Genomic DNA, 18,942 nt, shown 5'->3' on the forward strand with positions numbered 1-18,942 from the left:
CTGAAAGAAATCGTTTTTGTGCGTGATGATTTCTTTTATTTGAAAGAATCACTTCATTTAATTGTTGATCAGCTTATTTCGCCCCTTTGGACATGATGAAACTTACGAGCTTGATAACGCCCAAGGTAGGAAATTAGCTAATCTCCAAAGATATAAAATACTTCTTTCAAATAAAGAAAGCCTTACTCAGGTAAATGACTTCTTTCAAGATATTTAATGCGGCTATGGATCCATAAAGTATAATTTATTGAGATGAAGCTTTGCCTGATAGAAATAAACAATTAGTGACGTAAACGACTACGCCAATACGATCCCGTATGAAATGCTACTAGAGCAGCAATATTACCATGCAATAAACGAACAGTAATAGTTTGTTGATAAATCACACCTCATTTAGATGCTCAAGATTGTGCATCTATAGTTGACCTTGTGCAATTTGTTTAGAAAACAGTTTAAGTTTGAAACGCACTAACTCATTTTGGCGACTGTGGTTGTCGCTGTCTGTCAGATGCCTGCCACTGTCTCCTTTGAGAAATGCGTCTCAGTGATGCCTATGCACCAGGGGACATTTCGTGACTGCCAAGGTACTGTAGTGATACGCAGGACGGGCCAGCAAACATTATGGCTGGCGATCCACTATTACCGTATTCGTCCGACTAGCTGGACTAATAGTTCCAAGACATGCAGTGCCAGTGGTACGTGTCCACTGCACGCAGCTGGCTGGCGGATGGATTCCAGTGAAACGGTATTGCGGTATTGGTCGGACGTAGTCGGTGCAGGCGAGCGCCTGTTGTTGCTTGTGCCTGGGTGTGCTTCTTACTTATTGTTAGTTAGCAACTACGGACGTAGCTTGAACGAGAACAGAACATTGTCGGATATGCAAGATACGAGACATCTCCAGCTCTATTTAAAGAGGAAATTGTGGTTAAAAATTTCAGAGGATATGAGATAGAAGGTATCTGGGAAAACTAATAGTAACTTAGCAAAAAGCGTAATGTTGTGTGATCAGATTTATTGAATACGTGACACATTTTTACTAGGAACTAGAACAGACTTACATGACATACAGTGTCACTCAGCGATTGTTTGAAACAGTTCTAGTAACTGTATTTATATAATGAGTATTCTGTAAAGAACCCAAACCGGTTTCATTGCTGTAATGACATCACGGCTCTTTTCGACAGAAACGTATCTTTTTGTCGACTGTCCTAGGTGGCAAGTGAATGGAACTACTTGTTCTTTTCCATCCTTGTCAATTACGATTTTGTGTAACAGGCTTGTACATTTCAGTATAATAGCAACATTAAGATGCTTTTCAAGTTCAGTATTTCTTAGGAGCAATCTCTATTTATTAGTCATTATTCCAAATGCACGTTCTATCACTTGTTAACCCTTAGAAAGACGCTTGTTTAAAATTATTTGCTCTGGACCAGTTTTGGTGGCCGTTAATGGACTCAAGAGGTAGGACTTAGAGGCTAGCCCTCACCGCTGTAGAGAATGTAAGGTACCACAAAGTTTGTTCCTGGAAGAAAACAGCGACGTCCAACACCAGGCGCTTCCTCGACGAAAGGATCGAATGAGAGAATACATCACCGTTGCCTCTTTTCGCGTATGCCCCTACGTGTATCGCTAGAAACTTGTAGCCTACACCAGCTCAAGCTTGTGAGGTAATTGAAAAAGAAAAACTGCTCATAATTTTTGAACTACCCAAGTGACGTGAATTCTTTCTTCTCAGATGGTTGCCGACTACTCATCCCCAGCAATTCGGAAACTGCCATTTCTCCCAAAAACCTTATACTATTGGCTTGACATCGCCTTCTTTGGGGAAAGGTATGTACAAAGCTTGCAAACCATGTCAAAATGCCTTGAGACTTACCTTCTGTACTATACCAATTGCAGCGTCTTATATTCTAAATGAACATCCCAATATTTTGAAATTATATTTACTAGATTTCTCCAGCAAAGAATCACGTACGATGTTTAAGACTTTCCCGCTGTTGTCGTCTTAAGATAATAATGCTGCCAGTCAGTTGTCAGTATCGTGCCGCACAGGTGAAAAGCAGACGCTCCGCGGAAATATTGTGTAGGTTCAGCGACATAATCCGACGTACAACCCAAAAATCTTAACAATAATGGCATGACGAAAAAATGTAATTCACTGTTACTGTTGACAGGGTCAGATTTATTATTTGTATTACAAAACACTTTATATTCCAGGTAGCCACAGCTGTGAAAATAGATTTCGATAAATGAGGAACTGCACCAGCTGTTAAATGATCCTTGATTGAAACTACCGGTTTCGAAGCTTAAAGCTGCATTCTCTGGTACACAAATTCAGTTCGTATCAAGTCCAGATGAGAGTTAAGTGGACTGAGAATGCTGAATCGTCGATTGAAACCCGGTCTGGATTTTATATAAATTGATTACGTACACCTGAGGATGCAGCTGTTAGCTGTGAAACCAGTTGTCTCAATAGAGGATCATTTAACAGATGTTGCGGTTCTTCATTTATCCAGAGATGTTAGTTAATTGTTTTAAACTTCTTGTCTAGTTATGAACGTCTTTAATTTTCTTTTATTTCAGTTGATTTGTTAAAGAAGAAATGGCATATTAAGGGAGATTTTTCGTAGAGAATACAACAAATTTATGCTTAGAAGTAAAGAAGACGAGGTGCCAAGCAGTTCAATTGCTTCACGACTTACTAGCTGCTGGACCTGTGTCATATGTTAATCGTATGCAGTGGACGACCGTCATCGGTCGGCCGTAGTCGTAGCACCCAACGCACTGAGCCCCTGTTAGTCGGAAGAATACCGCCCCAGTAGATGGCCAGGCTAAGTCTAGTTTACACGAAGTTAGGTTGCGAACCAGTGTGAGAAAACTGGCTTCGTGTAGGACTATAGACACGTGACAGCAGCAGTGTGTACTTCATTGTTTTATGAATACCGGAATCGTCCCTGAAATAAAAGCTTTGGCAGCTACTAGAATAGTAGCGGAGTTGATACATGTCTGAATGAAATCTAGGCATAAGAAAAGAAATAAGATACATTTTTGGTTTCGCGACTGGATTAAAAAAAAGGACGTCATCTCGGTTGCTCAGCGACATTACTGAAAGAAATTGTGATGAAAGACATGGGAAGTTATTTTAGTCACCTAAAGATATCACCAGAACAGTTCCTGTTTCTTCTTAATGATGCGAAAAGAAAGGAAGATACTGTAGTGCGTGGAGCATTGTCGTCAGAACTGATACTACACATCACATTACGCGCAATTACTAGTTTCGTGTAGCCGAATTTAGAACAAGCTGAAACTGTATAGTTCCGCCAGCGATTTGAGCAACCGCGCTCCACGGGTACGCTGTGATTAGTAGTGTAGTGTCGAATCTCAGTTTCGCAAGCTAGCGTCGTCGTGAAAACTAGCCGTTACACTCCTTTTGTCCATTGGAATCCTACTGTCTTTGCTGACGGTCAGCGCAGCAGACAGTACGTAGGCTTTCATTTCTCTCTAGGTACAAGATTGAGGTCAAGTTAAATGGATTATATCCCCAGCACAACGAGGATCATGAGAGTAAGAGTGTATCCCATAAAAACGTTAGTTTGCATGATTTCGCCGATACACTGCTGCTTAGCACGCGACTATTCAGTGGAATTTGACAAAGGCGTTAATTTAAAAAAGGCGTTAATTTAAAACCTGGCATTGTTTCTATGCAATCTTTGTGAAGTGATAGGAGAAACCGGTGGAGTGGTAGTCAGCGTTGTAAAATTTTATCTTAGCTTTTGGAGGATCACCGCGCGACTGCTACAGTCGCAGGTTCCAATCCTGTCTCGGGCATGGATGTGTGTGATGTCCTTAGGTTAGTTAGGTTTAAGTAGTTCTAAGTTCTAGGGGACTGATGACCTAAGATGTTAAGTCCCATAGTGCTCAGAGCCATTTTGGAGGATCACGTAATTTTTTTTCTCTCACTCTGCTGCTGACATTATGTGTGTATATCATTGCTAACCCTGTGTGTTGCTGTGTAGCGTGTGAAGTGTGGTGTGGAGAAACAGACAACAAGACCTGTTGAAGAACTGCTCACTTCATGCTTTTAGAGATGGTTTGAAAGACTTGTATTAAATGACACCGAGTGCTGTGATAGGGTTGCAAATTTAAACATTAAAACACACTGTTTACACACTGTCCAGTTACACTGATGTGATTGCCTATCAAATGCCTGGATAACCGCGTTTTGTAGCGCGAGATTTGCAGGAAGAGAGACAGTGAGGTTCTGGAAGCTACCGACAGGGATGTGGAGCAGTGCCGACTCCTGTGCCGTGGCTGGTTGCGCTAGGTTTCACAGTTTAAGATCAACTATGCGGACGACTCTATAAGGTGGTCCCACAGATTTTCGATTGTGTTTCAGTCGGGGTGTTTGGTGGCCGGGGAGTACGGTAAACTCATCAAGTGCCCTTCGAATCAAGTAGGTGCACTGTTAGCTGAGTGACGTGTTGGATTGTCCTGATAAATGCCATCGTACCGACTAAAACCATATAGGGGTGGACATGGTCGTCAAGGACAGATGCATATTTGCGTTGATCCATTATGCCTTCCAGAATGAAAAGATCACCCAGGGAATGCCACGGAAACATTCCCCTTCGGACTATTGTTGTAGGTTGTCTTCTTTCAGATGGACACCTGTCGAATGAAGCATAAAACGTGATTGACTCCTGTCGCCACTCCAGTTGCGGTATTGGCGTGCAAATTCCAACCTTTGTCGCCAACGAATAGCAATCAGTATGGGAGTATGAACCAGGCGCCTGCTGCGGACACCCATACGCAGACACGTTCACTGAACAGTCGTTGAGGAGACGTTGTTGGTAGCCTCATGGTTGACCTAGGCGGCCAGTTGCTCGGTAGTTGCTTGTCTATTCGCCTTTACATATCTACGCAGCCGTCGTTCACTTCTGTCGTCTATACCCCGCCACAGTGCACCACAGTTGCCTCGGCGCTGGTTTTGGATACTGCCATTTTGCCGTGCACGATATACTTTAACCAAGGAGGCAGGCGAATGGTTTACAAACTTAGATGTTACGGAAATTCTTCGACCCTTAGCCCGAAAGCCAACGATCACACCCTTTTGGATGTCATATCAATCGTTCCGTTTCCGCATTGCGACAATGACTGCACTCGGGCACGACACGCTTTAGATACCCTCAACTGTCAGCGCTACCACCTGCCGTCTGTGAGTGGTTGTTGGACGTTGACGTCGAACATAGGGAGTGGTCACGTTAATGTGACAGAACCAGGTGTGTATGTGTATGGCCTGTAATACCAAATGATTAAATAATAAATTGCTTTAAGATGTCCCTTATCAAGTATTTTAAATGTAAGTCTGTTTTGCAATATCATGTAGCTGGGGAATGCATTACTGACACAGTTGCCAACGTAACAACACTTGTGTTATCTGATTTAGGTAACAACCAGGTTTCAGAGATGTTGTTGTTGTGGTCTTCAGTCCTGAGACTGGTTTGATGCAGCTCTCCATGCTACTCTATCCTGTGCAAGCTTCTTCATCTCCCAGTACCTACTGCAGCCTACATTCTTCTGAATCTGCGTAGTGTATTCATCTCTTGGTCTCCCTCTACGATTTTTACCATCCACGCTGCCCTCCAATACTAAACTGGTGATCTCTTGATGCCTCAGAACATGTCCTACCACCGATTCCTTCTTCTAGTCAAGTTGTGCCACAAACTTCTCTTCTCCCCAATTCCATTCAATACCTCCTCATTAGTTATGTGATCTACCCATCTAATCTTCAGCATTCTTCTGTAGCACCACATTTCGAAAGCTTCTATTCTCTTCTTGACGAAACTATTTATCGCCCATGTTTCACTTCCATACATGGCTACACTCCATACAAATACTTTCAGAAACGACTTCCTGACACTTAAAACAATACTCGATGTTAACAAATTTCTCTTCTTCAGAAACGCTTTCCTTGCCATTGCCAGTCTACATTTTATATCCTCTCTACTTCGACCATCATCAGTTATTTTGCTCCCCAAATAGCAAAACTCCTTTACTACTTTAAGTGCCTCATTTCCTAATCTAATTCCCTCAGCATCACCCGACTTAATTGGACTACATTCCATTATCCTAGTTTTGCTTTTGTTGATGTTCATATTAAATCCTCCTTTCAAGACACTGTCCATTCCGTTCAATTGATCTTCCAAGTCCTTTGCTGTCTCTGACAGAATTACAATGTCATCGGCGAACCTCAAAGTTTTTATTTCTTCTCCATGGATTTTAATGCCTACTCCGATTTTTTCTTTTGTTTCCTTTACTGCTTGCTCAATATACAGATTGAATAGCATCGGGGAGAGGCTAGAACCCTGTCTCACTCCCCTCCCAATCACTGCTTCCCCTTCATGTCCATCGACTCTTGTAACTGCCATCTGGTTTCTGTACAAATTGTAAATGGCCTTTCGCTCCCTGTATTTTATCCCTGCCACCTTCAGAATTTGAAAGAGAGTATTCCAGTCAACGTTGTCAAAAGCTTTCTCTAAGTCTACAAATTCTAGAAACATAGGTTTGCCTTTCCTTAATCGTTCTTCTAAGATAAGTCGTAGGGTCAGTATTGCCTCACGTGTTCCAACATTTCTACGGAATCCAAACTGATCTTTCCCGAGGTCAGCTTCTACCAGTTTTTCCATTCGTCTGCAAAGAATTCGCGTTAGTATTTTGCAGCTGTGACTTATTAAACTGATAGTTCGGTAATTTTCACATCTGTCAACACCTGCTTTCTTTGGGATTGTAATTATTATATTCTTCTTGAAGTCTGAGGGAATTTCGCGCGTCTCATACATCTTGCTCACCAGATGGTAAAGTTTTGTCAGGAATGGCTCTCCCAACGCCGTCAGTAGTTCTAATGGAATGTTGTCTATTCCCGGGGCCTTGTTTCGACTCAGGTCTTTCAGTGCTCTGTCAAACTCTTCACGCAGTATCATATCTCGGTTTCAGAGTAATGAAATATAAAAATTTATCTCATACCAGTTTAGCGATCAGAGTATTTTTGTCGTTACGCACCATGACCCTCACATATGTTTACTAAATATGGTCAATTATGGAAGATAGTGCAGAATGAATCGTACTCATTCACTTCTCATGTCGCCGGCCGTTGTGGCCGAGCGGTTCTAGGCGCTTCAGTCCGGAACCGCTCTGCTGCTGCGGTCGCAGGTTCGAATCCTGCCTCGGGCATGGATGTGTGTAATGTTCTAAGGTTAGTTAGGTTTAAGTCGTTCTAAGTCTAGGGAACTGATGGCCTCAGATGTTAAGTCCCATAGTGCTTAGAGCTATTTCTCATGTCATTTAAAGACGAGAAGTCAGAACAGCGTGGTTTCTTTCCTGTGCGTTCCTTACAGAGCTGTACGTCAACAGAATTTGTTTTCCAGAATACTTGTGCCATTCCGCTAGAAACAGGAATTTGGGAGACTTCTCTGTTACAATCATAACTGTTTATTTTTCTGTTTCGTAATTAGAGGCAATTTTAATGCCTACGTTAACAAAAATCTTGTGACCCGAAGCACTGATCTTTGGATAGCATGGTGTCACATTTCGTGTCTTCCCTTTAAAATTTGCGCCAGTTATAAAATTTTAATTTCTTGCAGGGCACATTGCTGTACAAGAATATGAATTTGTTTTTGAATTTTATGTGTTGAAGTGTAAGTATAACGAACCTTCTTTTCAGATGCTCTTGTCGTTTGACAATAAATTCCTGTAACATTAGGCCGAAACATGTATTAACTCATTTTCTTGATTCCTTTTTTTCTCAAGAAACAGTTGTTAATGATTTGCCCCAATATGTAAAATGCAGTCTATTAAGTAATAGCGCGGTCGACACTTCACACAGATGTTATAAAAGTTCTTTCACAATCCAGCAGATCGAACCTTCGCCCTTCGTCAGTATTCATGAAACATTAGTTTACTTTGAATTCTTTGTCTGAGACACACAAGAACAAGGATGACTGTAGTTACATATCGCATTTATCAAAGATGTTCGAAATCGACTTCCAAACGTTGGCTCATGGACAAAAATTAAGGTTAGATACTGCAGGAGGATAGTGATCCGAAGCACTGCAGGTGGATTTGTAGCGAAAAGGAGAAATGTATGCAGATACTGGATTGGCCCTGGCAGTCGTCTGAAGCTAATCCTCTCATCAAAAAGTAGTTACTAGGATAAAAGATCTTCAGTTTGAAAAAGCTTTGATCCGCAAATTCGACACATTTGGAGGTCCCTTCCCCCTAAATACGCGGAAAACTTGGATTGAAGCATGCTTCGGAGATGCCAAGCAGTTACCGACGCTGCGAGTGACTAGAGGTATCATTAATTGTAATTGCATTTCTCTTTTGTTCGTGTGTGATATTTGTATATGTTTTAGTTTGTTGTCAGATACATTTTTCCACTGATTAACCCAAACATGATCTTGCTTAACAGACTGTACTTTCATTCCCTGCAAGTCGGAGAATAGAAAATTACTAAGTAACATGGTGTAAATGTTGACCGGTCAGTTTGTCAGCAGAGTACGACTCGACGTTACTCACAAAGCAGTATTCACAAAAAAAGTGTTTAGTCTCGTTATATTAATGAGTTTTAATGTAAGTAGAGTGGCTCCTTGATGTGTTCTGTTAATCTCTTCGTAGAAATTGTAACAGGACTCTTATATCAACTTAGATAGTCTTATCGAAAGTTGTAGACGTAAGTGATTGGCAAGTTGCAGAAAAATATAATGAGTAAGAAAATTAAGAACTTGTAATGCAGTACCCTAACATTGTTTGTAAAGATACATGGTGACAAGTATTGAACTATTTCAAATAAAATTGTCATAATTTCTGAATGGTTTGCGTTAGTACGTTCAAACTGCACGGTTGGGCGCGGGGCATGACGGGAATTAGTATGCGCACTCGCATCGTTTTTGTCGGCCATTTGCACGCGAAAATTACAGGGGGGGGGGGGGGGTGTCTCAGAATACGCATTTCGCGATCGAGAAGTCTCTTTACCCTCAACGTGTGACTGTGTAGTGTGCAACGTCCAGTCACGGAATAATCGGTGTGATATTCCTTGACGGCTCGGTGACAACCGAACGGTACGTTAAGGTTTTGGAAGATAATTTCATCCTCATTGTCCAAAGCGACCCGGGTTTCGACAAGATGTGGTTCATGCAAGACGAGCTCGACCCCATCGAAGCAAGAGAGTGTTTGATGTCCTGGAGGAGCACTTTGAGGACCGTATTCTGGCTGTGCGGTACCCAGAGACCACTGGGATGGGCCTCGATTAGCCGTCATGTTCTCCGGATCTGAACAAAAACGACTCTTTTTTGTGGAGCTATATCACAGACAAGGTGTGCAGCGCAAGCCCCAAAATCATTTCTGACCTGAAAACAGCCATTCATGAGGTCATCGACAGCATCAATGTGCCGACGCTTCGGCGGGTCATGCAGAACTTCGCCATTCGTGTGCGCCACCTCATCACCAATGATGGCAGATATAACAAACATGTCAAAAACGAAATCCGAATATCTGTAGTGACGTTTACGTGTTGAATAAAGTGTGTGCACGTCGTATTTTGTAACTAATTTACGTTTTTTTTTCATATAGTGCAGTAATTGTCACCCTGTAAATCAGTCTGCGCAACACTTACCTGAAATATCGGATCTTTTATTACCAACTGAAGTGTGCCGTAGTAATTTATTATTTCATTACGAAAGTGCTAGTGATTGTACAGAGTGGCTTTTGTGGTTGTATATGCTTGACACGTTCGTCATTTCAAAACCTTAAGAGCATTTCCGATAGTATAAAAAGTAGGCGCCAGAAATCAGTGTAATGCTTTCTCGTCTCTGATTTTGACATACGTATTTGCAACTTTTTAGAACTGTGGGCTAATCGTTCGGCATTATCGCTAGGAGTACGTTCTGTCCGTCTGTGTTAGTTCTTCTGTTTTGGGGGGTAAAAACACGTCAGGAATTTTCTGAAGGTCGACGAACGGATTGGGGGTGGAGCGGAATAATCCACAGCGCCGACCTGGCTCAACCTTAAAGAGGCCGTGTGGCACAGCAGTTGCGTCCTGCCTCGGCGACAAGTGATGCCGGGAAAGTCGAGGACCGACATCGTTCCCATTGTACTGTAATCTCCACCACCAGAATGTATTGGTTGACTTGACGCAGCTCTAAAAAGAGATTTTAGTCGCGATTGAAAGAATAAAATGGTATTGTATTCTGCAACTTCCGAGTACGATGACTGTATCGCTTAAGCACTCGTAAACTACACGGTCTGTCTCTGTGACATGGGCTGCACAGTATTTGGATATCGATGATTTGTAGTTGCCCACCAACATATTACGTTAAAAAATTTGCAATGTTATTCCAGACGCATTGTGATGTAAAGCTGTTCCGTAGTTGATCTCGTGACCATATGCTTTGCATTTTACGATCGCTTGTGTATTGGTGATACGAAGTGCTGACACATGTTTCTTTGACGGGTCAAGGCCTCTTTAGTTTCTCATAGTATTGAGAAAGTATTCCGTGACTTCAATGGTTATATTTTAAGTACTTTGTAATTCTTCCGTCCAGGAGGAAGTAGACAACATAAGAAAGCCTGTTATTTGTCGGGTTCGGGCTGACTAGTTATTTCGGCCATCAGACGTAAGGTTGGTTTGATGCAGTTCTGCATTCGCGTAGTTTTCCAGCTATCGTCTTGATTTCAGCGTCACTTGCATCTGCTAAATACTCGTATCTACGTCTTTCCTTCCACCAAAAACGAGTCACGTCGTAATACATGCCAAATCATTCTGTACCTTTGTTTGATTATGCTCTTTATTGGACTTTCGTCTCTCTGATTCAGTGTGAGACGTTTTCATACACTGCTGCCGGCCGCGGTGGTCTCGCGGTTCTAGGCGCGCAGTCCGGAACCGTGCGATTGCTACGGTCGCAGGTTCGAATCCTGCCTCGGGCATGAATGTGTGTGATGTCCTTAGGTTAGTTAGGTTTAAGTAGTTCTAAGTTCTAGGGGACTGATGACCACAGTAGTTGAGTCCCATAGTGCTCAGAGCCATTTGAACCATACACTGCTCGATCAATCCATCCGTTCAACAGTCTCCTGCAGCATCACATTTTTAAGTCTTACACATACTGGAAAGGACTGAAGCTAGAAGTGATATATTTTTATATGTCGTTCAGTGTTGGTGTGAACAAGAACGCGTTAGCTTTCATTCCTTAGGCAGTTGATCCCATCATGTACAGATGGGCTGGCGACACGGTGCATTCCGTGCTGTGCTGTCGGCGGTGGGACCATTCCGTTTGACGGCAAGCGGCGAGCAGGGCGGATCAAAGGCTGCGGCGGCGGCGGCGGCGGCGGCGGCGGCGGCGGCGGCGGTGGCCGCTTGCCCCCGGGGTCGTGGCGGGGGCGGGGGCGTCGCGGTGGGAGGGCGCTCGGCGCCGGCGCGGCCCCACCCACCCACACCCACACCACGGCGACGCCCGGCCCGCCCCCGGCACGCAGCTCCACCCCCTGCCGCGCCGCGCCGCACGCTCCGTCTCGCCCCGCTCGCATAATCTAGCTGCTGACGTGCCATTAAACCTGCACAAAAACCATTGCCACAAAATGAACCGATAATTTCCGCGTTAATAAGTGGCGGGATCAAGCGTCTAGCGCCCTAATGCCGTTTACGAGTCGCGGCTTTCCGCGGCCAGCTGCGGGTGCCACCGCCGCCGGCGCTGCTGCTGCTGCTGCCCCCGCCGCCGCCGCCTCCGCCTCCGCCACCCTGTCTGGCGCCGTCTTATTAAAGCGGCCCGTCGACCCGCCGGTCGGGGAGGTCCTTCGTTACGCGCCAGCCGCGCCATCCGTTCGCACCTGTTGATTCCCTCCACGCGCCGCTTTTATGAACCCCCAATTTTTTTGCGGTCGTTCCGCGGCCGCGAGATCGTGTCGTGACCGCGGGGGCTCTTGCGCCGCTCGCTAGACCGCGCAGCACTCTGCACCTGTGGCAGCCCCTGCCCAGGGGGGGGGGGGGGGGGGGGGGGGGCGCTACTCTGCTGCAACGCTGCCTCGGTGGACCGTCGCAGCTGACTTCACGAAAAACGCGGATAACAAAAGCACTGTCCCACCCACTCACGTTGCTGTGACTCGGTCTGGGTAAATGGAAAGGAAAGAAACGCGAAAGCACACATCTCTAATATGTATGGGAAGTCAAGCTTCGTGCTAATATCCTGCACCCCCCCCCCCCCTCCCCCTCATCTCCTCCTACTCCTCTCTTCCTCCATCTTCTACACTCTCTCTCTCTCTCTCTCTCTCTCTCTCTCTCTCTGTTCATATAATTATAATATATATTGCCTACTTGTGTTCAGACGTATATTACAGTAACGGATAAATACTTGAAGAAAATCGGTTTCTGACATTTTTTACCTTTTTATATTACACATGCATTTATATTTGAAGTACGTTAAAAATTACAGCTTACGTCCGGATGTTCAATAAAGTATTGTGTAAAAATCTGAAGTAAATTGGTCAAGAACTTTTCGACATATTTGATAATAAAATTTCCACGCATATTTTAAATAGATATATAAAAACACGCACAATTACGAATGCAACGTTTTGTCAAAAGTACGTTTCTGTCCCTGAGGTCGCGTCTCCTAATGATGTAAACATCATCGAAGGCAATGAAGGTACATTTTTATACTCTCTGGTGATGTCTACAGGATTACGAGACGAAACATTAGGCACAAAAACATGGCCTTGGCAAACGTGTAATGCTCATACAGTAAAATGCTCCAAGGGTCATTTTTCTCACGGAGTAATAATAATTAAACTCAAATGGCTTCATAGATTATGTGGAGGCATTTGAGGGAATTGGTAGACAACTTCTCTAAAACGTAGTGGAGGGAAGAGAGATACTCCACGCAAACATACCCATGTTGAGAGATTAAATATAAGAAATAAAAGAATAAACATGAAAACTAGCTGAAAAATATTTGATAAAATCTGTGTATTTACCAATGGTGTTCTGAAAAGTAGTGGCTCCGAATTTTTTGTGTGAAAACTCTTCAAACTTTTTAAATGAAACGAACATTCTACATCTTTATTCTTCGTGTTATCGCAATCACTTTTCTCCCAGTGAGAGACCAGTTTAGCTACCCGTTGTGGCCGAGCGGTTCTAGGCGCTTCAGTCTGGAACCGCGCTTCCGCTACGGTCGAAGGTTCGAATCCTGCCTCGGGCATGGATGTGTGTGATCTCCTTAGGTTAGTTAGGTTTAAGTAGTTCTAAGTTCTAGGGGACTGATGACCTCAGATGTTAAGTCCCATAATGCTCAGACCGATTTTGAGAGACCACTTTGTTGATACCGTCACTGTAGAATGTCTGACTTTCTTCACGGAGCCACAACCTCACCCCTGCTTGCACCGCTTCATTACTACCAAAGTGAAGTCGTCGAAGGTGTTGTTTAAGTTCTGCAAACAGATGAAAACCGGATGGAGCCAAGTCGGCACTGTATTGAGGATGATCGGTAACGGTGAACCCGAGACGTCCGACTGTTGCAGATGTCGCAGCGCTGCTGTGTGCTCTGGTGTGGTCATGCTGAAGGAGACGGTGCTCCATGTGTGGACGAGGTTTTCTGCGGTTAGAAACTCGATTACAACAAGCTGTTTCCACGCACCAACATAGTTACGTTACACACCGCAATGTTGTTTGCTACAATTCGGAGCCCTCTAGCGGCAGATGACAGCAAATATGTAGACGTCAAGAATAAAGGTGTAGAACGTTAATAACGTTTGTTTTATTGAAAAAACTTTCAGAGTTTTGAAAGAATTCGGAGGCAGTTCTTTTCAGCACATCCTCATAGATGAGTATAGAGGTAAATGGGCAGTGTGGAAAGAAGGGGAATAGGCAAACAGAGATAACGAGATGTAGTTGAAATCAGATGATGCTGACGGAAACGAGACTCTTAAAGTTGTAGGTGGGTTATATTACGTGGGCAGTCGAATAACTGATGATAGATAAAATAGAGACTAGGAATGGGAAAAAAAGCGTTTCTGAAGAACAGAAGCTTGTTCACATCGGATACAGATTTGTCAGGAAGTCTTTTCTGAACGTATTTGTTTGGAGTGTGGCCATGTATGGAAGTGAAACATGAATGATAAACAGTTTGGACAAGAAGAGAATAGAAGGTTTTGAAATCTTGCGCTGTAGAAGAATGCTGAAGGTTAGATGTGCACGTAACGTAATAGATGAAGAGGTACTGTGTTGCGTTGGGAAGATAAGAAATTTGTGGCACAACGTGACAAGAAGAAGGGATCGGTTGATAAGACACATTCTGAGACATCAGCTGATCAGCAATTTAGTACTGGAGAGAAGAGGGGGGGGGGAAGAAATCGTAGAGGGAGAGCGAGAGATGAATACAATAAACAGATCCAGAAGGACGTAGTTTGCGGTAGTTATTTGTAAATAAAGACGCTTGCACAGGATAGAATAGCATGGAGAGCTGCATCAATCCAGTCTTCAGGCTCAAGACGACAACAAGACCAGAGAAGAGAACTGCCAGAGGTATAGATACTCAGTAGTCTTCGTGGCTTTACAGAAGGCTTATTGGTATGGTACCAAAAAACAGTCTTTGGGCAAGTAGTGACTTGTCAACTATCTACCTCAAAGCAGTTAAACAGCTCTATACTAACTGTGTGAGCGTCGTCGAAGTAGGAAATTCATCGTCACTGGAGTTCCCGGTTACAAAAGGGCTACGCCAAGGGTGTGCCATAGCACCGACGCTATTTACATCTATGTGCTCGGAGCACTTAATGCATAGAGGAACAAATGTGGAGGTATGGTAGTCCCTGTGCGTGATGAAATCGTGTACACACTTGTCTTCGCTTGACGAGGTCATCGTAGCAGGAAACAAGGAGGATGCTGAGTACATGCTTCGGAAGTTAAATGAGGAGTACGAAAGCTGGGGCTTCACAATAAGCTTGACAAAAAGCGAGTACGTGAAGGTTGGCGATAGTCCCATAGAAGATCTGGAGGTCGAAGCCAGTAAGATCAGGGGATAGGTGTTTCAAGTACGTGCAGGAATGATGTGATCTAACTGAAAAAGTGAAGATGACGTAAATAATAAAATAGGGTAGGGCAGGTGGGCCATACGACAACTGAACTCTGTTCTTTGGAATAACAAAAAGGACCAAACAGGTGATACATCATTCAGTTGTTGAAAACATCACTGAGTTCGGCGTTGAAGCTTGGGTAATAAACAAGCGTCAAACAACTCGCGAGCACTAGAAATAGACTTTCGGAGACGAAATTGTGACATCTCCAAGCCGAACCCCGTACCAAATACCAACAGAAGGCGTCAACAAATCAGTTTTGGGCACCATAGAGATGAAGTGTCTAAAATGGTATGGACATAAGAATGGACGATAGCCGAGGCCAAAGAAGGTGTGGCAGTGGACCCCAGCGGAAAGAAGAAAGAGTGGACGACCTAAGAGGAGCTGGAGTCGAGAGGTCTGGGATGCGATGGGTGCCAGAGGACTACGAGGAGGAGACTGACATGGTCGGAGGACGATGAAGGTGATACTAATATTATGTTGTTATTCCATTTAGCCCTACCTGCAGTCTGGCCAGAAGCCCATTCACAGATGAACACCGGATTTTTATTTTTAGGGCCATTAAACAGCACATAAAACCAGAAGTTAGCTCGTAGTCTTCTCAGGAAGCATCTGTAGTATTTCAGCGATAGTCATTCTGATTATTGCTAGGTCTTACTCAAAAATAGGAAATTTGAGATTTTTTACTTTTTGGTTCCAGATTCCAGGTAGTACATTGTCATAATTAGTTGATTGTATGTACACTCCTGGAAATTGAAATAAGAACACCGTGAATTCATTGTCCCAGGAAGGAGAAACTTTATTGACATATTCCTGGGGTCAGATACATCACATGATCACACTGACAGAACCACAGGCACATAGACACAGGCAACAGAGCATGCACAATGTCGGCACTAGTACAGTGTATACCCACCTTTCGCAGCAATGCAGGCTGCTATTCTCCCATGGAGACGATCGTATAGATGCTGGATGTAGTCCTGTGGAACGGCTTGCCATGCCATTTCCACCTGGCGCCTCAGTTGGACCAGCGTTCGTGCTGGACGTGCAGACCGCGTGAGACGACGCTTCATCCAGTCCCAAACATGCTCAATGGGGGACAGATCCGGAGATCTTGCTGGCCAGGGTAGTTGACTTACACCTTCTAGAGCACGTTGGGTGGCACGGGATACATGCGGACGTGCATTGTCCTGTTGGAACAGCAAGTTCCCTTGCCGGTTTAGGAATGGTAGAACGATGGGTTCGATGACGGTTTGGATGTACCGTGCACTATTCAGTGTCCCCTCGACGATCACCAGTGGTGTACGGCCAGTGTAGGAGATCGCTTGCCACACCATGATGCCGGGTGTTGGCCCTGTGTGCCTCGGTCGTATGCAGTCCTGATTGTGGCGCTCACCTGCACGGCGCCAAACACGCATACGACCATCATTGGCACCAAGGCAGAAGCGACTCTCATCGCTGAAGACGACACGTCTCCATTCGTCCCTCCATTCACGCCTGTCGCGACACCACTGGAGGCGGGCTGCACGATGTTGGGGCGTTAGCGGAAGACAGCCTAACGGTGTGCGGGACCGTAGCCCAGCTTCATGGAGACGGTTGCGAATGGTCCTCGCCGATACCCCAGGAGCAACAGTGTCCCTAATTTGCTGGGAAGTGGCGGTGCGGTCCCCTACGGCACTGCGTAGGATCCTACGGTCTTGGCGTGCATCCGTGCGTCGCTGCGGTCCGGTCCCAGGTCGACGGACACGTGCACCTTCCGCCGACCACTGGCGACAACATCGATGTGCTGTGGAGACCTCACGCCCCACGTGTTGAGCAATTCGGCGGTACGTCCACCCGGCCTCCCGCATGCCCACTATACGCCCTCGCTCAAAGTCCGTCAACTGCACATACGGTTCACGTCGACGCTGTCGCGGCATGCTACCAGTGTTAAAGACTGCGATGGAGCTCCGTATGCCACGGCAAACTGGCTGACACTGACGGCGGCGGTGCACAAATGCTGCGCAGCTAGCGCCATTCGACGGCCAACACCGCCGTTCCTGGTGTGTCCGCTGTGCCGTGCGTGTGATCATTGCTTGTACAGCCCTCTCGCAGTGTCCGGAGCAAGTATGGTGGGTCTGACACACCGGTGTCAATGTGTTCTTTTTTCCATTTCCAGGAGTGTAGTTGTAAATTGAAAAGTATGGGAGATGAGACATTTTTGCTGTACACCTACTTTTGTACGAGGGCCTCAGAGATTCCGTTCATGAATTTTATTTTCGACGTTGCTTTTGTTTAAATCTGTTGGATTAAGTCAGTGATGCGGTCAGTCGAGTCAAAGACTTTTTTATGTACAAACGCAACCACTGTGGGCATCGATTGTCTGTGCTATATTTGTAAATAAAGACACTTGCACAGGATAGAATAGCATGGAGAGCTGCATCTTGAGGTCCCAGGTGTCTTCTGCACAAGATCGGCCTTACCGAAAGCCAGTCTAATATTCACGTACGTTCCATCCTTTCTGTTGTTCTAATCTGGTGAGGTGGCATTAGGGAGTACTTGTTAGCTGACTGGCAGAAGAGAAGTGTCTCGGGAGTTTTGGGGGATAGTCTTGTCACCGTTTTTGTGTAGCGGGTGAATCAAAGAAATTTTCTGGTATTACGTACAACTTCATTCTCTGGTATATTCACCATTACGCTTGTTGTCTGTCAGTCAAAAGTCTTGAGCATCCCGGCAATTACACGGCCTTCCCGCGGTGCTTTATTGTTTATGTGGTGCATCACGATGTTGCGCATCCCCTTAGAACAGAGCCTTGGTTCGACATGGATGGATCAAATTCAAATATTCCTCTGAGTCTTACATATGAATTGTTCTCGAAGCAATGCTTCAGGATGTCTCAGCCTTTGTGTTGGGCTCGGCGTTTCGTCTGAGCGGCGATATCAAATACTAGGTTGTTTGCGGATGATTAGTTCTTCCCTAACAGTCCTGTGGAAAATTCGCTTGTTATTCTTTTTGAAGTCTTTATCAGCTTCTTTTTATAGTGTATTAAGTGGTGCATACGTGTAATGTGTTTGATTGTTGGGGATATTTTCGACTGTATGTATAAGAAGTTAAGTCAGTTTTCTGGACTTGGGTAGCTACTCGAACTTTTTCAAATTCTGGAGAGTGTTACCAGAGCTGTATCACATTGATATCGGCATTTACCAGGATCAGAGAAATGACATGGAAGGACTAGGCCCCTTTAATTAACATCGTTTCCCCTTTGGCGATTTTTTTTTTCCAGTGAAACCGGGTCCCCTTTAAGAAAGACAGGAAAATTCCAAGTTAATCTGCCATGTTCAATTTACAGACTTGAAAATGGTGAATGACACAGTCACTGAATTACAACAATAGTCGCATCAAACAAGATGCAGTAAAATAAGACTTTAACAGTATTGACCTTTAAAAAAATTTAAATTGAAAAAGTAAATAAACCAGCCAATAACAATACGTGAGATCTAGATAAATTTCTTCAGGCGGGCTCAAATCCAATACATTAGGCAGACTCCAAAAGATAAACATTAACTAGTTTACAAGACATAACAGGTCTTTATTTCTTACTCAAAAGGCTTACACCGAATAATTCACAATAAGATTTAGAACAAGATTACTGTATGTTTTATACAGAACAATAACATTAAAGGGAAAATTGCCTGGAAAAAGCCAGTTAATCAAAGGCCTCTTAGCTAACAGCAAAATTTCATTTACAGTGCAAGTCAGATAACATAAGGTACTCAACTTGAGGACTGACAGTACACGAGACTACAAACGGCGAGCCGCGCAAGGAAATGCTCGAGAGCCGTCCACACG

General features: G+C 44.4%; 1 protein-coding gene across 1 annotated transcript in view; it reads right to left on the minus strand.

The window, feature by feature from the left end:
- The window catches only part of LOC124795697 (Holliday junction resolvase MOC1, chloroplastic-like), a 159,447-nt gene that overhangs the window by 133,697 nt on the left and 6,808 nt on the right, over positions 1-18,942 (minus strand). Inside the window, exons 2-3 of the mRNA XM_047259777.1 lie at positions 11,492-11,604; positions 11,266-11,406 (exon numbers count right to left, since the gene is read on the minus strand). Of these exons, the coding sequence (XP_047115733.1) occupies positions 11,266-11,406; positions 11,492-11,604 (254 nt within the window). The remainder of the gene's footprint in view (positions 1-11,265; positions 11,407-11,491; positions 11,605-18,942) is intronic.

The sequence above is a fragment of the Schistocerca piceifrons genome, chromosome 4 (genome assembly GCF_021461385.2).
Source record: "Schistocerca piceifrons isolate TAMUIC-IGC-003096 chromosome 4, iqSchPice1.1, whole genome shotgun sequence".
Taxonomy (NCBI): domain Eukaryota; kingdom Metazoa; phylum Arthropoda; class Insecta; order Orthoptera; family Acrididae; genus Schistocerca; species Schistocerca piceifrons.